The 20,974-nt window shown below is 35.6% G+C and overlaps 2 protein-coding genes across 2 annotated transcripts in view; one reads left to right on the top strand and one right to left on the bottom strand.

The window, feature by feature from the left end:
• The window catches only part of LOC135153222 (uncharacterized), a 1,173,865-nt gene that overhangs the window by 207,127 nt on the left and 945,764 nt on the right, over positions 1 to 20,974 (top strand). The window lies entirely within an intron of this gene.
• Positions 7,809 to 19,710, bottom strand: LOC135153176 (transcription factor Sp9-like). The gene is made up of 2 exons (XM_064095392.1): positions 19,137 to 19,710; positions 7,809 to 12,831 (listed from the first exon to the last, which is right to left on the bottom strand). The coding sequence occupies exon 2, from the start codon at positions 12,796 to 12,798 to the stop codon at positions 11,440 to 11,442; it is 1,359 nt and encodes a 452-aa protein (XP_063951462.1). The 5' UTR covers positions 12,799 to 12,831; positions 19,137 to 19,710; the 3' UTR covers positions 7,809 to 11,439.

The following is a 20,974-nucleotide window of genomic DNA, read 5'->3' as shown; positions in this document are numbered from 1 at the left end:
TGTTTGGGTAAAACCCCCGTATACAGTAATTCATTTCCCAGCCCTTCACCACCCCACCATAATTAAGAACGGGTGAACCACCGCTAAAACATGCAACCCTCTTTATGTGATGGATGGCATATTCTAGTAGAAATAGGGAGCTTGGCAAGAGAGACGGGGATGAAACGTATGACAATCGTATATATTTAATGTTAAATCATTTACGTAAAACAATAACAAATATTCCATTAAAAAGTGAATCTTTACAAAAATCTGCACCTAAATTGGTTTTAATCAGATATTATTAAACTAGACATACACTTTAAAGAAAATTAAAAAATTGCATGATAATCCACTTAGTAAATTGTCGAGTTAGTACTTTCATTTATCCACTATCAATCACTGCTTTTAATAAATTTGTTGATTTTTTTATCAGAAACCTAATAGGGGCCTGCATCGAATTACATTTGCATCATACATGTATTTGAAAATAAACTCTTGGTGTTCTTCCGGATGCTACCATGCTTTATTTAGTCATCATTCCAAATTTTAAGTTTATACTTTCTCCCCAATGTAAGATATCAGTTAATCTATATTATCTGTATATTTTCCGGCAGAATATATGAATGAATTAAAACTTGAAAAATTAATCGAGAGTACATCTGATTTAAACGCATGTGGGATCAGTAGTCTGTTGGTAAAACTTCAGGCATAATAATTTATTTATGCCGTTTTTTTAGCGAATTTATAATATTTACGTCAACAGCAATCGAAATTATCGGGACTATTCATCGTTGATTTTTCATATACCTACCATTATAGAAGTCAAGTGGAAGGGGGACATGTCAATGCCCTGTTCGCTTTGTGGCTCTCATAATGGTATTTACGGATACCATAACCTTGGACCCAATTTACACAATTCTTTTATCGGACGAATTCGGTGTATTTTAACTCCCCGAAACCTATAGCTTTGGAGTGATATTAAAGATTTTATCGGAGGTGTAAATAAAGTAATCCAAAGAGAAAACTCCCACTGAAAATGAATGATATAATTACATGACAGATGACAAGTTGTACAATGGGGAGGTCAGTATCTTGTATGTGAAAACAAAATCCTGTGAATTTTTTTTACTGCTTCTATGTAATATGTTTATGAGAAGATTTGGTTTTTAAAAGAAATATTCAATCATGATAGAAAAAAAATCCACTGTGTTTTACTTCAATATCACTCAACCGTAATCAGGTATGATCTTTTAATAAACATGATTCTGTTGGAGGTAGTGGTAAAAAGACATTTTTAGGGGGCTGAAAGGATGTTGTCTTTTTGACCTTATTTTATTTTAATTCAACAAACAAGGTGCAATATAGTAGGACCTTAGTTCTAAACGATTCAGAAATCAATCTCAAAATCAGTTTCATCTATTCCCATTAAAATCTTATTAAAACAATATTCACAGAACGTCAATACAAATTGATTTACATTGATTCAAATATTGTTCAAACATATAAGATATAGAATCACAAACAGATGTACTATGTTTTTAATTTCATAATGTGATAACATTAATGATAAATTGCTAAAAAGGAGAACCTCCAAAAGGCTTGTATAATCTCATTTACCAGATGTTGAAATTGAAACAAAATAAGTTACATCTTGAGCTCAATAATCATTTGAATTATGCATTCTTGTCGCTAGTGATAAAATCACAACGGGAAAAATTAAGCCAAGCCTTTATGGTCAAAGTAGTATATTACGTTATTCACATTATTTGATATGATGGGATAACGTACAGGCAATAAATGCCCATTTTAAAAATAGGTTCATGATTAATGCTGAATACATTCAAGTAGACAAACTCTATCTTGTATAAATTCTAAAATATTTCCACAAAAAACAACTTCGGTTAGTTTCTCTTTTACCTCGGGGATCTTACCTACATGTTTTATGTCTGCAATGGAGGATGTATCGAGTTTCAGGGACAGAATGCAATTTCCAGTGGGGGAAAAATCGAATCATCCAACTACTAATTTTTCTCTCTTTGCGAGGCACTCACCTTGCCCTGTTCGCTCCAAATGAATGGACTTAAGGTATTTGGATTTTAAGAAATATTTTTGAAAAATGTGCAAGCTCATGAAACAAGAGGACGGATTTCTAATATCATCACATCCCCCAAAGTGTTACCTAAGGTTCAAGATACAAATATTTTTGGTGACATTCAGGTAATTGCGTTTCATGAAAATAAAAGTTTAGTAATTTATTTTGATTTAAGACTTTTCTATTATGCTTATATTTCTTTTCAAATTTTGTAAGCGTGTGTTTTTAACCTTTCCAAGCATTTTTTCACCCATTTGGTAGATACCTGTAAGTAGTTTAATATTCATTTAAAAGTTTGGAGCAAACGGGAATGGATTTTATCTGAACAAGAATGCTTAGATAGATAAAAGAGTAATCAGGATCATATAAATGATAATTTTACACAATTATAATAAAAACAAGAACAATAATAATAATAATAATAATAATAATAATAATAATAATGATGATAATGATTATGTTAATGACGATAATAGTCATAAAGATTATAATAATAATGACCATTTTTGATATTGGTAAAAATAAATGAACTTGATTAAAATGATGATAATGATGAAAGGAAATAAATACAACCACAACAACAACAACATCAGCAACAACAACAACAACAATGACACACAACGAAGACTAAGATAATCAGGATAATTTGCTGATCATCTTACATTATTAAAAAAATGTAACGGTAAATAAATAAGCAAGATATGAAAATTCGTGTCTCTCAAAGTATTTATTTTAATGTTAAATGTTGTTTTCATCTCAGGTCCTGAAGTAAAGGTACAACGATATTTTTTGTAAATGATAAAAAATGCAATTCCTAGTCGCTTTTAGATCGTGCTATGAGGAACGAGATATGTATTTGAATTAAGTACAATTAAATGAAATGCAATCTTGTATTATCCAACATGTTATATACGTAAGGCTTAATATGCTTAATCTGTCAGCATCTATTTTGTAATAATACAAATATGATGTATATACAATTTAATTTTCGTGAATAGACATGTTTAATCAACATTCCATGTGTCGTAGAAAGACCTTCAAAAACTTGTACTAATAAATCGTCACCTGGTCTGTTAATGTATATCACAAACGAGAAGTCTAATTTCCATCGCAGGCCAAACGACCATCGCTGTGAAATCTGGTGATACTTCCCGCCAAATTACAATCAGTTCATGTCTCTCTTCTTTATAATCTCACCCCACCCCAATGCTCCTCTCTTCTTTCTCCGATTTATTCCTAGACAAGACACTCAATCTTTATTCTTTTCACAAGGCGTGGACTGGGGTTGTATATGGGTCTCCCAACCAATTTATCGAGGTAATTCATTTCATTTGCATCTGGCAAGTTTGTCATCGGACAGAGGAGTTCTTGTTCTTGAATCTGCCTCTCCGCGGGCTTTTCTTCTTTCGCAGTGCAGACGGTTAAACTTTTATGCCCATTCGCCCAGTGGCGCGTTTTTAACGCTCTAGATACCATCAGACGTGCACGTTCCGTTCTGCTTTCATCAGCCCATTATGACAAGAAAGCTGCCTGTATACCCGCCAGCATTTTCAATATATTTCCTGCTCTGACGCTTTGCTTTCTCACATTAAAAAAAAATCATGTTCCAATCGTCTTATTCTAAAATAAAAATACACGGCATCCATCTCCACCAGTTGTTCAGTGTAGAAAAACTTCCGTTCCACAGTTGACGCTACAAACATGACAAGAAAAAGCCTCATTTCTGAAGATATACTCAATGCTGCTTGAAAAGAGAAACAGAGAATTGTTACGTCCATGGTAAAAACGTATGAATATAATAATGATAATAATAATAATGATGATGATGATGATAATAATAATAGTAATGATAATAATAATAATAATGATGATAATAATGATAATAATAATTATATAATAATAATAATAATAATGATCATAATAAGGAGAATAATAATAATAATAATGATAATAGTAATAATGATAAGAATAATAATAACAATAATAATAACAATATGTTTTGTATGGCGTACATATCCACCTTGTTGGGCTATTATCCCGGCTAAGCTAGTCTACCGATTCCTGTGCTCACAGCCTTTTGAGGAATTCCTTCCTGCCAGTACCCATTTACCTCACCTGAGTTGAGTGCAGCACAATGTGGGTAAATTTCTTGCTGAAGGAAAACACGCCACGCTGGAAATCGAACCTACGTCCCTCAGATTGAAAGACGAGAGTAACTGATTGTAACATTTCGTTGCTAATGGAAGATCTCATAATAAAACAGAGAAACAGTCGGTTAATCGGTTTATATAAGGGGCTGCTTTGCCCTGTCAAATTATTATTATTATTTCAAATCCCGCCTTCGCGAGTGTTTGCTCTGTCTCTATAATTTTCAATGTTTTTCAACCCTATACTCTTTTTTTCCTCGAGTATGTCTTTTCATGGCTGGATAATCATTCTTATTCTGATGCACAGTTATATTGATACATTTTTTTTCCAAATAAAGGAAGGATCAACCTTCTCTGCTATCAAAAGATCTGATCTTCAAAGGGGTCGCTCACAGTTTTACATTTTTATTTTTGGGAAATTAGTGGTTTACATGGTGATATAAAGCGGACTTTTTCACAGATTTTGAACTGTCTGTTTTCTTTCTATATGTAACACATTGTCGTTGCTATGAAATATATGAATGATCAATCTATCTCCGTTGAATTATTCAGATTGATGCCGACATCAGATCGATTCCCCCGCCACAGCAGAGATGTTAGCATTTATGACAAACCAATGTGTACAAATATATAAATTACAAGTAATAATTCAACCCAATCCTGTTTATGTAATGAATGTTTAGTCAAAGACTATATCAAAGTACATACATGATAACCGTTTTAAATGTTGGTAAAAATAATAGCCTTGGGGAACTCCAGGCATACGGCTGCATTCACTTGCAACTTACCTACAAGTATCAGCGTGTAGGTATGTTTAGACATCTGTTATTTAATTGGTATTTTATTTTTCCTGAGTAAGTACATGTGCTTTTTTATTTTTAAGAAATTATTTTCATGGTATTGTTCATAACTTCACAAAAACAGCCATTCAGTGTTGTTATACTTTCAATTTGTTTTTGAACTATCATGAACATGATGATTACAGAGACAAAATTTAGGAAGGACAAGGGAAGCGGAGCGAAACTAGCAATAAATGTTTAAAAGAAAAAAATAATATACCCAAGTAATGGTTTCATCATAAAATAGATTTACTCTCACTATCAATTACTAACACTGAAATAATGGTGAATTGATATATTAACATTAACCAAGGAGTATATGTGTATACAGACAATAAGAAATACGGTTATAGCACAGCACAAAAAAAAAGTAGTAATGATAATTTTTGAGGAAAAGATTAAGCACAAAAAAAAGATTGCACAAAAAAAGATTAAGACAAATGAAATCTAGAGAAAGTGTTCCATTATTAGAATATATGTGACTTGTTTTTGAGTTTGGATATCGGTTATATATATATATATTTATATATATTTATATCAGAAGAGTGAAGTTGAAATAACCCTTAAACTCAATATTGTGACGGATAGAGTGAACATCGAAAGAGTTAAAAAGCGCAAGAGGAAGAAAGAGTGGAGAGGGGGAGAGAGAGAGACGGGAAAAGTTTAGTATGAAAAAGAAAAGGAAGATAAAAAGTGATGAGGTAGATGACGGGGATGATGATGGTTATTTCGCGTGTGAGATCCTCCTTGTTGGCGCTCTAATCACCCTGGGTGGGTATATCAAGTTTGACTTGGGGCAAGATAGCTTTTCAGTGTGGTACATAGGGGTACATCATGGTTAGAATACGGTCTAATCATGAGGGGGTCACACAACTTGCCTTAGATGTTGATATTTCTATTCATGAATTAATGATTTCGGAATTACTAGTGAGTACAATAGATTTAAAAGGCAGATAAAGCAAGAGAAATGACAAATGTGTCGAGTCCCCTACACAAGCTTAAATTCATTGTCTAGTGAAGGGAGTAGCAGTCAATCTTCATATTATTTCAGTTACAATGAATGTCGTGATGGTATCAAGTTTTATATAGTAAAGGTTACAGAAATGTGCTGTAAATTTTCACTCATTCAACATCATTTAAGTATACATAAGAATCGGTTTATAAATTTTTTTTATGTATAAAAAAAGGATCATGATCATGTAATCAAATCTAGTGTGGAGGCCCGGTGTGGAGGTTTTTCTTTGTAAGTCCTTATGAAAAGGTTTACAGACATACAAAAAGCGTTCCTCATGAAACATTAACTGGGTCTTTTCGTATCTAAGTAAAACAAAATATCTGATAAAGAACACTGTCATATTCATAAAAAGCAACCCTTTTTTTCAGATATCGATAAAACTGGTAATCCCAAGATGTCTGACATGAAATTTTGCTTATAGACTTCAGCAAACGGGGGGAACGGACTCCCGCCCCCCGTCTCTCGCCGCATCTTGGCGGGTGAATTTAGGGCACACGTAAAAGGCGTATAGGCGACATCTCTAACTTGAACTCGGAGAACCTCAATCAAATTAATGTTTTTCCAGAGCCACACAGATGTGAAATGACTTCTTCTTCGTCTTTCTCTCGCTTGGTGGGTGTGTTTGTGCCAGGCCTGGAATTTGTTTTCGGATGGCGAAGTAGAAAAACATATATCTCATTTGCTATTTCCTCAGCATAAGATGTATTTTTATATCGCACCCTGCTGACATGCAAGAAACGTCACCAAACGCGGGAGATGAGCGTGTTAAGAAAATATTTCCTGTAGCTAAACGAACTACAAAGGTGTGCGTGAGGTTGTTAATGTATGGTTGTGTGTGGGGGTGACAGTATAGGTTGGAAGGTGTAAATGTGTGTTTGTGAGTAAATGTGTGGGTGTGTTTGTGGGTGAGAGTAGGGTGGGAAGGAGAGGGTGTGTGTGGGTATTCATGATGTGAGGTTGGACGGAAGTGTGCGTGTGTTAAGTATGTATTGTTTGAGTGGATGTTTGCTGATTGCATCTAAAAATTGTGTGTTTGGTCTAATAAATTATCTCTGCCTTACTATGAAAATAGCTGACGTTCGTCTACTTCTATCATTCATTGAAGAACTTCTTTTTAATATCCCATTTTTTCTGTTAAGCCAAAAAATTTCATTGATGTATTTCTCTCTTTATACTTTAAAAAAAAATTGCAAATGATAATATATTCACCGAATGAAACATATCATAGTTCAAAACTAAAAGTTTAGTCTTTATAATAATTTTAGTTGCTTATGATGTCTTGCTTAATGTCTTGAAACCGATATCATAAATCAAAAGTGCCGGTATGTACCGAATTGGACTATATTTCCAATGTAAAGAAGGTTTTTTCTTAATTTGTTGAAATTCTTAAAGCTATTAAAGTTCTCAAAATTTTACTTTCATTATTTTCCTTCTTTGCCTTTTTTCTACTATACTCTTCCATATTCTCCATTCCACTTGCAGTATCTCCTCTTCTCTCTCATTTTATCATGACTCCTTGCCCCCGTCTCTTTCAATTTCTCTCCCTCTCTTTGCTACACACATACTCACACCCCACACGCGCACACAGTTAATGCATTTTTTTTTCTTCTCGTGTGTACAATTAAATTTATTTTCTTCTTTTCCATTTCGCCCATCGCCACACCTGAGATGTATTCATGCATACCTATTTAATTGCAAAAACAGAATAAAAAAAAATGCAAATACATCATCTATTCATTTTCATGTTATAATTTCATTTTACTCCGTAGACATATATTTTCACAACACAGAAAAAAATTACTCAATCAATTCGAATTGTTATCAATACATCCCCGGAATACCCGTTTAGAACGGCAAAAATCTCTTTTAACTCTGAAGCTCGGTATATATATCACAATAGACATTTTGTACAACATCAAATCTTATTTCTAGATACAATTCCATCATATATTACACCCAAACTTACGAAGAAAAAACGCAAGAGATACAGTCCAATAGCATAATAATATATTCAACTATTTCACAGCATATGTACATAAGAAAACCCTTCGTTATCATATCCTTTGTCAGACAAATAGGCCTAAAACGCCATTAAATATGTCCAATCATATATATATAGATAATTGATATGAGTAGTATTTTTGGTAATATTTCAGAATATAAATTGGTGAAAATCAATTTTTGAATATCATCTACATGCAAAGCAGATGACTTAGCATTAAGGAAACCACGTGACAATTTCATTTGAAAATAATTACATGATCAGGTTACACCAGCACATGAACATATAAATTAATCACAGCAAATTTTCTGTTCGTCTTTTCTACACTATCATGCCAAAAATCGTTATACCCCTGTTTACCATAAACAAAATACAAATGAAATCAGATCAAGGCATACGGCAAGATACAACATGAAAAATAAAATTGTCTCATAAATATAAGATATATCTTTAAATCAATGTCAAATACCACGAGATGAGATTGAAGATATAAGGAATTGAATACATTTTCTTGTTATAAAGGTTTAATCAATATATTGCCATTATTAAGTGACATAAGTCGAAGATTTACCATTTCATCATAATCCTGCTCAGGGCTTCCATATGATTCGGTATGATATCGAAGTTAATATTTAGAAGACATTCTCTCTCCTGTTAATGGTTATGGTAATACTGTAGAGCATATTGAAAGAAAAGGGCCATTCAAAATATAAAAAAATATCTGAAATGATATATGGTAAATAAAAGTTAAAGATTACAAGGCTGTCGATGCTGACTTGAGGGAATATGATACAACCAAACAAGTAAAGTTCTACGGAATTCGGGAAAAAACATGCTGAAAAGTATTTGGAATTCACAGACCCATAACCTTTGTAAAGATCAAATAACAAGAAAACATATCATTGAATAATAAATACGGCATCATTAGAGGTCACTGAAACAAACCAGAGAACTGTTTTATAGACGTTTAATTTACCCTTATATCATCGACAAAATGAGTGGTCGGGACTAATGGACGCCATTTGAAAACAAGAAAATCTTACACCCATTCATCACGCTGGTGACACTATGTCAAGTGGCAACGCATTTTTGATCCAAAAGATAGATCTGAGGCTATACAGCAAGATGAAAGTATTATCGCCAAGCACGTTATTCAAATCCGAATTTTTCTTAATTGTAGATGGATGATGAAGCCAAAAGAGAGAAGTTGGCAATGTCGTAAGGATAGACAGGCAGACAGACAGAATGGAAGAGGGGGAAAGAGAAATTAAAACATAGGTCAATATATATACATATAATAAGAGAGAAATCATGGCGGAGCGAAAATCAGAGAGCAGGAACTCGTGTGGGTTATATTCCAAAAGCAGTAGGCCTACAACCCATCGCTTGAACGAATACGGTAGAAACATCCTAAAGTAGCTAAAAACACTGGACAATATATACCTGAACAATCTGAACAGGTCATGAAAGTGTTTCTATGCTGCTAAACGCGACTTTGGCTGTAGTTAGCTACCGTTTCTCAAGCTCGAGCTCCTCGCCCTGGGTTAATTTGTTGGAAAGACTTCACCAGAATTCACGACACAGGGTATCTACTAAACGCGCAATAACCCCTCGCTGTCATCTCGCGTCTTCTCAACCATACGTCTTTATTAACTACACCATATTTTTTTCTCGCCTGCCATTTTCTAAAACCTCTATCGTTCCCTCTTGTGTCCTTTCTTCTTTCCGTTTCTCTCTCCTCCTTCTCTACCTTTCTTCTCATTTCCTATACGGCTACGCGCGAGAAAAACAGCCGTTCAAACTCTCCTGACATTTGGAGACTTGAACGTAAAGACGCAAGGCATGGCTTATCGTTTAACCCCCGCCAAATCGAGTCGGCCTACAATAATGCCATCTTTATCCTTATGTTTCAGAACAGGGGTGTTAGAAAGTAGCCATTATCGCCATATTGGGAGGGTTGATAATGGCTATTCTTTTTTTTGATATTCTCACTGTCAAGTAAGGTATTATCTTTTCTTAAGGCGCTCATCTTGACGGAAGAAAAAGTCGATCGGGAAGGATCCGGTGTTAACCTGGTTAATGATAGTCGATACCCCGAATGAAAGCTTGCATCTTCTCTTTTAGGAGCACCACATAATCCAAAGATTCATTGGTGAGGCAAATCAAATGTAATATTCCTAAATCTTCATCAGACCCTTCCCGTCCACACAATATGGTATTATTCAGATTTTATCAGGACAGTTTATCTCTCCCGAACAAATAATAGAGTATGACGCTTTCTTCATTAAAAAAAAAAAGATTTCAATCACCGACTAACGGTGGATATTATTCCGTTTTAAAGGATCTTTCTCTTCCCACTTTAAAACAGATAAGCATTTAGGAAGTATATGACGGTTTAAGGTGAGTAGAGAATCGCTCCAGTTTTTATAAGCAATGCATAGAAAATCATAGTAACGTTTTTGTTGTAAACTGCATAAAAGTTAGTATTACACAAGGTTATTCTCGTCCATAATTACTATTTCATCAATATAATAAAACCCATTTCAGGAGAATTTTATGGAAACTGTGGCGTTAAAAAAATCGAAACGATTTTATAGAACTTTTTGTAGGATCAAAGTACTTAAAAAAACATCCTTTCAGGATGAAGCATCTTAAATTTCCTGAAAAGAGATGAAAGAATACCAAAACATATAACAATTTTTATTTTCTCGCAATAAGACCTCATACTTTAGAAAGAGAGAAAATTAATATCTTACTGAATGAAAATGATGTACGACCAGGCAACTGTACATGATATACGGTAATGATTTGAAATATGCTAGTACATAGAATCAATTTCAAATATGTCGATATGGATTGTGCTTGTTTATAGATAACAGACCTTGAGGTCGTGTCATGGAGTTGTTGGTGTTGTTGCGTAATGCACTGGGATACTCTAAACATTTTTTTTTAACAATATCAAATATTAATATTGCAGGATAGAAAATAAGAGGAATGGTTCCCCGAATAAATATGATAAAAAACTGCTATACTTCCAGCTGTTTGATGACTTCTTATGCAAGAAGAATAATCATAATTACATTAAAATAATATTCATATGAATAAAAAGTGCCATTGAGTGTGTTTTCAGGGGAATGGAATGGTAGAAATTCTGATTAAAAATCATAGGATTCCATAGAAAACCTTGGAAAGGTGATTCCACAACAATCTCTGATTTTTTTGGCAGCCTTGCAGCTCTTATTGATGCCAGATGTATCTATTAGTTTTAAACACTAAAAAGGATAATTGTTTCACATCATACTCCAAGTCTATAATACACTGAGGAGTCATTTGAATTCAAAAGTCCAATTTATTGTATACTGCTATGGTGTTGCTATTTTGAGGGCAGCTGACTGTGGAACGGACATGCTGATTGGTCCCGGTCCAGTAGACGCCGGTGACGGTGACCCCTCTGTACCGCTAGGGCTCGATTCCGCTTCGCTGCTACCGACACTTGCTAACTTCTTAATCGGTGATATCTTTCCTGTTTCTCCCGCTGCTTTGCTAGAGGCATTACCGCTGTTGGCATTTCCACTGTTGTTGTTATTGTTCTGATGGGTTTTGACGTGCTTGCTAAGGTGATCGCTTCGCATGAAGCGTTTGTTACACGTTGGGCAAGCAAACCGCTTCTCTCCTGTATGCGTACGAAGATGACGTTGGAGCTCATCGGACCGGGTGAAACGCTTACCGCAGAAAAGCCAGTTACATACGAAGGGACGTTCACCCGTATGCCATCGAAGATGCGCCTTCAGGTGCGATGTCTTCCCATAAATCTTACCACACCCCGGAATGTGACAACTGTGGATATTTTTCTTTCGTATGGGTTGACCGGCTGCGGCTAACCGTTCATTTTCCTGACAGTTCGGACAATCGCAAGTTGCCCTGCCGCTGTAACGGCGACTTGCTCTTGACAGTGAAAGTCCGAGTCCAGCTGGTCCAAAGAAGGAGGATCGCATCTCTGTCAGGCTCATAATATCGTAACCAGGAGGTAAGAATGAGTTGAAACTACTTGGAGGAAACAGATGTGATGGGCTAAAGAGAGATGGATTTGCAGTAGTAAGCGGCGGATATGGTAAAACTGAATGGCTCAGAGCCAATGCGTTACAGTCTGATGCGGTTGAACAGGTTGGCATCTTGCCAAAATGTGAAGGTAGAGTGCCTGCACTGCTATGAAGGTCCAGCAAACTAGCCTGGGCACCCGGTAAACCCCAAAAGGCGGGACTGAAGCCATGAACACCGTGTTCTCGCGATAATACTGACGCAGATGTTGCCGCTTTCAGCCACGATTCATAAGCAGAATGTCCACAAAGTTGAGGAGGTAGGATACCTGCCAAATGCTCTGTCTCCGAGCTAAACCCGGTTTTGTGTCCATACGGTGAGGTGTTTGACTTTGGTGTCTCAGTAGCAATTGGGATTCTAGGTTCAGATTTTCGTGAGAAGAATAATTCTCCAGAAAATGGTGAGGTAAGTGAACTACTTGGTGCCAGAGGATACGGAAAGGATGCGCCAAGCATACTTCCGGGGGCCGTCATACCGGCGAATCTGGATGTTGCATGTTCACTAGTCAGTCCAGATGAACTTGGTGTCGTTCTCTTGAAGGGATGAAAACCTTTTGCCTTGGGTGGATCTGGGAAACTCTCTGGACTCCCCTCAGCGACTCTGTCACATGTGGCGGCTAACATGGCTAGAGGTGGTCGTCCTTTACGCGATGGTTCCTGCAGCAAAAGATAAGAAAAGATGCATCACACTTATCAATCAAACTTGCTTTTTAATGGAAAATCGGCGCGACGGGAAGGCAATTATCATTAACTTAATACTCCTCGCTACCCCCTTCCTAATTCAGACCGAGTTTCGTGTCTCTCTTCCTAGCCAGCCCTCGGAAAAAAGAGAAGAATTATAATTACCCTCGGCAATTCTGGAAGAATTATCATCATTTGTATAAATTGATTGTGATCGGGTACCAGACAAGGAGTCTGAAAGGCGTTAAGCGCATCACCGTGGGAGGCTGGCAGGCAGTGCTACCACGCGATTCGCCCTTCCTTTCGCAAGATAGTTGTTTAATAAATTTCTGGTCGATAGTTTTTGGGGAAACAATGAAGAGAAAAATTAGAAAAAGGAATATAAAAAAAGGTTAATCATATTAAAGAAAAGGGAGTAACAGATTACCACCTTTTTAGTGATTCACATGACAAGGTTAAATTATACTGTTACTGTTAGATGTTTTTTTATCCTTTGATAATTCATTTTTTACTCAATGTAATCATTATTTCAGAAAACTAATATTAAATATAAATCGATATAGTCCTATAATAAATACATACTGTATAAACCGTTTTTCGACCACTATGTCTTGAGATTGTCATTACACACATCTCCATTCATAACCTTAAAAAACTCAAACTAATTTGAGAATCTAAATGACATAATCTGAATATTACAGAATGTTTCCCTTCTGATGTATGGTTGTCAGAAGATTCAATATACTTTTAGGGAAAGACTGTAGCCAACCACTCAAAGGACCTTGGTAAAAAGCACAAAAACAGCTCAGGGGGTTTGCCACACATCTTCGACGGGTCTTCTTTAATTGAAAAATGATACCACTGTTATGACACCCTATTAGTAGAGAGGCGCCCCCAACTACGGGTACGTCAAACTGCAAAACAAAAAAGTGGGATAAGATAGGGGATAAACGATGTGGAGCCGGAGTTGGCGAACACCCGGACTCTCCGGAACACGAGAGCATCTGTCTAGCCTAAAGACAACCGCCGGCAAGCTGGTTGATAGTCGAACAATATATACTAAGTTCCGTTTCTATCGTTTCCCGCCACAAGAGGAGAAAGATAAAGAAGAATAGAGAACAAATTCTTCATTTATAAGTAAGTGCCTTGGAGCTTTGATGAAACTGTATCGGTTGATTTAACACTATTTTCCTTCATCTAATGGAGTTTAGGTGATGCGTTAACGGCATACAAAGAGCTGTAATTAATTTTGAAACGGTAAACTATACAAAGCCAAGAGAAGTGCTAACAAAAACAACTCCAATGTTTAATAGTTAGTCAGTAAGAAACGGAAAAAGGTAGAACTAAAGAAAGTTAAGTGTAGGTCATTGTTTTTTAGGAAAGTATACGATATGATAACTACAGAGCTAAAGAAATAAGCAAAGAGTTAGGCCTATATACGTAACGGAAAATGTGGTAACACTGTCAACGATAATATGATTTACTCGTATTCAAATAAACAAAGATGAATTGGACGAACTATTTCATTTCATGCAGAAAACTTATCGTTTGTCGAAATATATTATCCTTGAGATATATAGTATCTCCACGGTATCTTTTGCAGTTTGTGAGCAAGAATATTCCGTGTTTTTTTAATCCTGATTTACACGCTCTTGCTTTCTGTTTGTGATAGATGAATGGATGAAATAATTTTCAAACATGTTACATTTTGGCGAGTAATTTTGATGAGTATAACAACAATGTTATATTTACCGTCAAATCGTAAAATTATTCAACGCAATTTAAAAAAAAAAAACTGGTTCCAAAATGGACTTTTGAACGCTTTGGTGAGAATTATAGGTCTTGTAAAGAAATGCAGAATAGTAATTCTAAGAAAACTTTCACCGTTTGAGCACAATTGTGTCCCTCAAAAAAGAAAGCGATTTCTAACTGAAGACGTTTTTTTCTAATAACGTGTAACGGAAATTTTTGGCAGCACTAACATGGTCAAATCTGGTAAACTGAAATAAATCAAACATGAAATGTTAAATACTAAAAAGCGTGGCTTTGCATGGCTTGCTCCCATCCAGTGAATATAAATTACATCGCATAACATAATTATGCAAGTATTGCCACTGTCTCGTTTTGTTAGAGTGTTCATGACACACGCCTTTGGTCTTTTACACAGATATTATTTAATTATTTTGGTCCTTTTCATTTTGGAAATACACCAACTTTACTGCTAGCACGCTAAATATCTTGTAAAGAAATATAGCCGTGTCCGAACTTATTTTACAAAGCCGAGCCCAATGCAGATGTCACTAATATCATTCTGTCAGATATACTGTATAATAGTATATCTGACAGAATGATATGCACTGTAGGCCTAGTGACATCTGCTTTGGGCTCGGCTTTGTAAAGTAATTTTGGACATGGCTATATAATTTATAGTCAAGTCGAATGAACACAGTACCAATAAAAGTAAAATCTTTAACTTAAAGATAAACTGTGGTGTTGGCATGGAGACCATATGCTTTGAAGCATTCTCTCATATATTTATATAAACAAGTATCATATCATTCCATATTACTCAGTTGGACAAATAAAAGTAATCAAGGAAGGATCCGACCTTACGATGAACTCTGCATCCCAAACAGGCAAAAGCGATATTGTCGAATATATCAATCGATACAGCCGATCAGACGATCGTACAACCATCAAGAATGATAATCAAACAAAAGAGATTGGAAGGTTAGGACGGTCGATCATAATTAGTATCGATTTAAGATTTCTTTTTAAAGCGACATCATTATTATTCCCATCACTTGAGATTCAATAGGTAGCACCCCAATTTACCGCAGATGACTGACCGAGACATCATATGACCTTAGCCAAAGAAACAGCAATATTATCGATATAAAACTTATTATTTGCATTGCGAAACATTGGGAATCAACTTGTAAGATATATAACTTGGAGAGGGTTTGGTTGCGGTGATATAATAATCAATTTTTGGGGACTCCAAATCAAAATGCACGATGATATAACGAAATGAAATTCGTAGTGAGAAATAAAAATATCTAACCAAGTCCAAGGTCACCATTTCACTATTTTTTTTTACAATATGTGTTTTGAACATGTCGAAGAGGAGTTATTCCCTTATCATCATTAAAACAAATATAGAAGGAAGTCATTTAGAAAAGTAAGAGATCATGACAACAAGCAATGGAATCATTGCCAGTGATTATATTTGAGATAAAAAGAGAAAAATTATGCGTTAGCTAAACATGCTAGAAGCGTAAAAGTGAGTAAAAAGCGAAATGGGTGACATGATAATCATAATGTGCAAATAAGAAATTCACTAGGCTCCATCTCGATGCAAACTGGATAAGATAAAAAGTAACAATTCGTGGCCACTTGAATACACGTGTTTGCTGATTAATGTAGTCTTTCCTCTGTCTTTGGTTTTATGATAGACCTAAAGTTTCATTTACGTGCAATTCAATTTGGATAATAAGATTAAAAAATATTAAAATTGTTTGAAAGCATGCATTAAGCTATCAAGAGTATCTTGGTAAGTCATGATAAATTTGACAACAGTCACAGAGTGATTAGGCTACTTAGTGATCGTCTTTAAAACAATTTAAATGTTTTTTTTCGATGGATATCAATGCTATAAAAACAATGAGAGCTGAAAAATAATTTGCAAGGGACCATATACCTGAAAAGACGTCGCTAAGATATGTTAGCGGGCAGAGGCGGAGTAATTACCGGGACATTGCCCCGTACTCAAGCTTACCAAGTACCGTCGGTATGTAAATATTTGTCCCTAGTGGAACGGGCTTGAAAACGTTGTGGGCAAACGGATTGGGGATATGCATCCACTACTCAGAATATGATGAAATGAAAAGAAAGAAAAAAAGCGTGTGGGGGAGGAAGAGGAGGATATGAAGTGAATTCGATAAGGAGAGAGAAATCAAAGGCTTTGTATCGTTTTCCTTCGATTTGATGATTTCTTTGAGTGGTTTTCGTGCGGGAACGATGAGTGCAAAGAAATCATACTACCAACTCTGCTGGTGCCATTATAATTGGGAGGGTTGGAAAGACAGGAAGGATGGTACGAAAGTGGAACGAACAAAGTGGCAAATGTATGTGGAATAAACTCTAAAACAATGTGCGCAAGGGTGTGTGGAAGAGGGGGGGGGGGCAACCTATTAGATATAACACATCCGACGTGAAAAAATGAGAGAGGGAGGGAAGCCAGATGCAAAGATAAGTAAAGATAATCAAGATTACTCTTATAATACCAATAAAGGGAGAAGAGAAATTGTTTAAGAATAATATATAAAAAGAATGGAAAAAGAGACAAAAATGAATTAATAATAAAAAATAGGAGCACGAATTAGATTACGATATAAGAACAAGAGACGAACCATAATCCAAGTCCTTTGGAAGTGCATAGGGACGTTATGACATAATTTAATATGCGCTATACAAGAAGTGCGTTAGTATTATCATAATTATTTGTAAGTATATTAATATGTGTGCGTGCATTTGAGCAAGTGGGTGGTTATATGTGTTTGGAAATAACAGGTACTTCATGGGAGAGAAAAAGTGAAAGAGAGAGAGAGAGAGAGAGGGAGAGGGGAGGGGGGGGGGGGCAGAAGAAGCATGCTGGATGACGAGTAAACTTGTTATTCAGAATAATTATATTGAATGACACACAATTCCTGATGAATCAAAATCTTCATCTTTACTGGTTTCATTTGCCCTTCCCCTCCTTTGCTTTTCTACAAAATAGAGCTCATGAGACGTTCGGTGAAGCTGCACAAAATAAGGCGCACAATGTATCTATTTTCTTTGCAAGAGTATATAGGATTCTTCTCATATTCATAGTACGCCACCTCAATCATGTCAATTAAGATATCATCCAATACATACAGCTATGCTGCCCAAATTTGGTATAAGGCAGCAATTGTTACATCAGTCAAATTTGTGTTATTCTTGTTTCTGAAACACCCTTTGTATCTTGCACGTTCAGGCAAAATTTGGGGAAGAAATGATCGTTCTATGGCAAGATATTGAAGAAAATATGCTGTTAAATTGCACTGACGCCTATGTAAATGACGAACAAACGTTGCTCATTAACAACAAATTATACTTTTGTAACCTGCCTCCTTTTGCCAAAGTATGGTAGAATAGCATATTCACGCAACAATCATGCGTCATGACTTAAGATTGTAAACTCCGTCCAACTAATGTGTTCCATAGTGTGAACGAATGAGAATTGATTTATATTACTGCAGCCTTGCTATACTCAAAATGTAGAACTCAACAACAACATTAAGTAGAAAAAAAACCCGACAAAAACACCACCATAATAACAGAAACGAGGAACCAGCAGGAGTTAAGACGTCATCAATTTCAACCGTCTTTGGCCTTCTATAATTGTAAATATTACCATCATAAATCATAATCATGATAATCCTATAGTTTTGTTTAAATTCAAAGATAATGCCGGTAATATGGTTTTGATAGATGCCATCTTAATATCGGTATAAATATTAATATATAGTCATAAGAGTCGTTAAAATCATCATCAAGATTGCCAGGATATAGTGTTGAAAAATGTATACGGGTATTTTCTCTTGAAACAGTATTAGCGCCATTGTAACCCAAATACGTTTTAAGATCAATATTTGATGATGTACTCATATATGACTGTATACTAAATAAACAAATCCATACGAAGAGATGGCTTGCATGAGAAAGGGAATTCCTCTGATGAGCCTTGGTTTGGAGAACACGGGATGAGAAGCATTATCATTATTATTATCATTATATTAGAATAAAGAACAATTGAATGAGAGAAATCGAAATCAAAGAACACCATAAATTATTGTGATGCATAAAGAAATTAGAATAAAGGATATTCCACTGTGAGAAATGGACATCAGGGAAATTCATAAATTATTGTGATAAAGTAAAAAAAAGGCATCAATGGTATAAAGAAAGATATTTTATCTTAATTCCAAAATTTTGGACTTCACAAACTTTCGTGGCGGGGTAAAAAGTTGGTTACTTTTCATCCAAAAGTACCAATGGAAGGTTAATCATTTACCAAAAAATAAAGTGATAAACTATTGAACCTTTCAGAAACACTGGAAACCGACAGAAAGATTCACATTAGACCCATTAGACTGAAATTGAGAAGTAAATTACTACAGTGAAAGAAAGACAACCTGTCGACAAATAACATATAAAAGGTTATAAAGACCTCGAGGTTTTGTCTTAACGCTCACCTAACTAGATCTTTATACTCGATCAACAATTGAAGAGGGGCGAAAAGCAACAATTCCTCCAGTCTGTGAGCGTCATCATGCAAATCAGACGAAAACGTTGATGCGATACAAGTATCGGAGATCGGAAAGCACCGTTCCGCTGACGATGATGGTCTGGAATGATTTCACGAGCTACCATGCGAAGAGAGCGAGTGGTTGGCCATGATGCGGCCATTCACCCCTCCCCGTCCGTTACGCCAGCCCTGTCCAGCCTCATTTGCCAGTGCACACGCAGGGTGCTTTACAACACTCGCCTGGCTCGCTACCGCATCATATAAGCAGGACTAAAGTATACTGATGTTGCTTCGTCAAGGCAATTGCTATGCAAAAGGAGGACACTACTTTTGCTTGCCTCTCCTTATCTCAATCTTTTCCCTAGGAGATGCTTTTTAGCTTGTAGGTGTTGAGTGTTTGGAGAGGGTACTCTTCTTATTCAGTAGTGAAGAGGAAGGGCTGAGCACACGGAGACATGTCACGCATCGTATGTCTAGCCTAGGTTTATTAGGCAAAGTATTGATATAACCAAAATAATTATAGAAATATAGTCTTACTTCTAGACTCCATATGAAACAAGAAAATATAAACGTTATAACTGAACAGCAAGAAAACCGACTTATTTTCCGATATTCTTTATTATGCCGTTTACAATATGCCAGTTCTGTCTCAATCGCTCATTTGATAAATTTTTCGAAGGATATTAATCCAATTGAGAGGGTCTGGTGATAAAACTATTCCATTAAAAAAGTAAAAGTACTTCGTTCCCGGACGATTAACTCGTAAAATCGATACCTACGTCCAGAGGAATGAGGGTACATTTTACGCACATTCTCGCGCTTTCAACGGAATAGGCGAGCCGAGAGAGGGTCATGGCGCCCGCCTTGTCACGCCATTCGACTTTAGATACCTGTTATACATTTACATTAATTAATAAGTTTCTTTGTATACAATGAAACACTGAGAGACCTTGTGATTAATATTTAAGGGCTAATTCCGTCTTCAGTTTTAAGTTTGAAGCTCAATTACCCACTGTCTTCTTCTTCTTTTTTTAAAAACAGGAGTACAATATATTTAAGGAGAATCTATTGGCCTAAATATGTAATTCTTCCGTATACAGTCATGTTGGAATTACTTTGATTATACGAATGAAATGAATGCATATTGAAACAAAGAACAGAAAAAGGAAAACGTAAACATTTAACAGAGTTACCAGATCATGGTTCCCCTTCATCATATGATATAAATTATAGTTTTATTTCTTCTTAATGCAAAGGGCGAGATGCTATAGGATCAGGGGTTAAATTTAATCTGTCATGTGTGTAGAAATATTCTAACAATTTTATTTTTGACAGTTTGAAGAATATTGAGTGCTCCTCTGTGGTATGAGTTGGTAGATAAAGCTGTACACATTAAATAATAATGATAAGATCAACTTTTAAATGTCCGCCGAGGAAGGTGACTGACCTCTATCATTTGAGATTTGAGGTTGAAGTATTGAACGGAATGTATTCTCACGGACGGATTCTTGAATATAACTTATACGATATAAGAAATATTACATGAATATTTAAGACATTGTAGCTAGCTTATCGAAGCACATCGAAAGAAGTAAGTCTGGCAACCTACGAGTCTTCTGAAGAAAGTCGATCAGACAAACCCATACGACAATGCATACCAAATCATCTAACGGGACATGACCTGCGAGAACATAATTAAAAGTGACATCTGTCTGGCCCAAGTAAGTATCTCTTTCATTGTTCGGGTGCTATTCTTCTGTCATGGATCGTAAACAAGACGAAAAG

Source organism: Lytechinus pictus, chromosome 1 (assembly GCF_037042905.1).
Source record: "Lytechinus pictus isolate F3 Inbred chromosome 1, Lp3.0, whole genome shotgun sequence".
Lineage (NCBI taxonomy): Eukaryota > Metazoa > Echinodermata > Echinoidea > Temnopleuroida > Toxopneustidae > Lytechinus > Lytechinus pictus.
The sequence above is the reverse complement of the archived record's forward strand: the minus strand, read 5'-3'. Positions and strand labels throughout refer to the sequence as shown.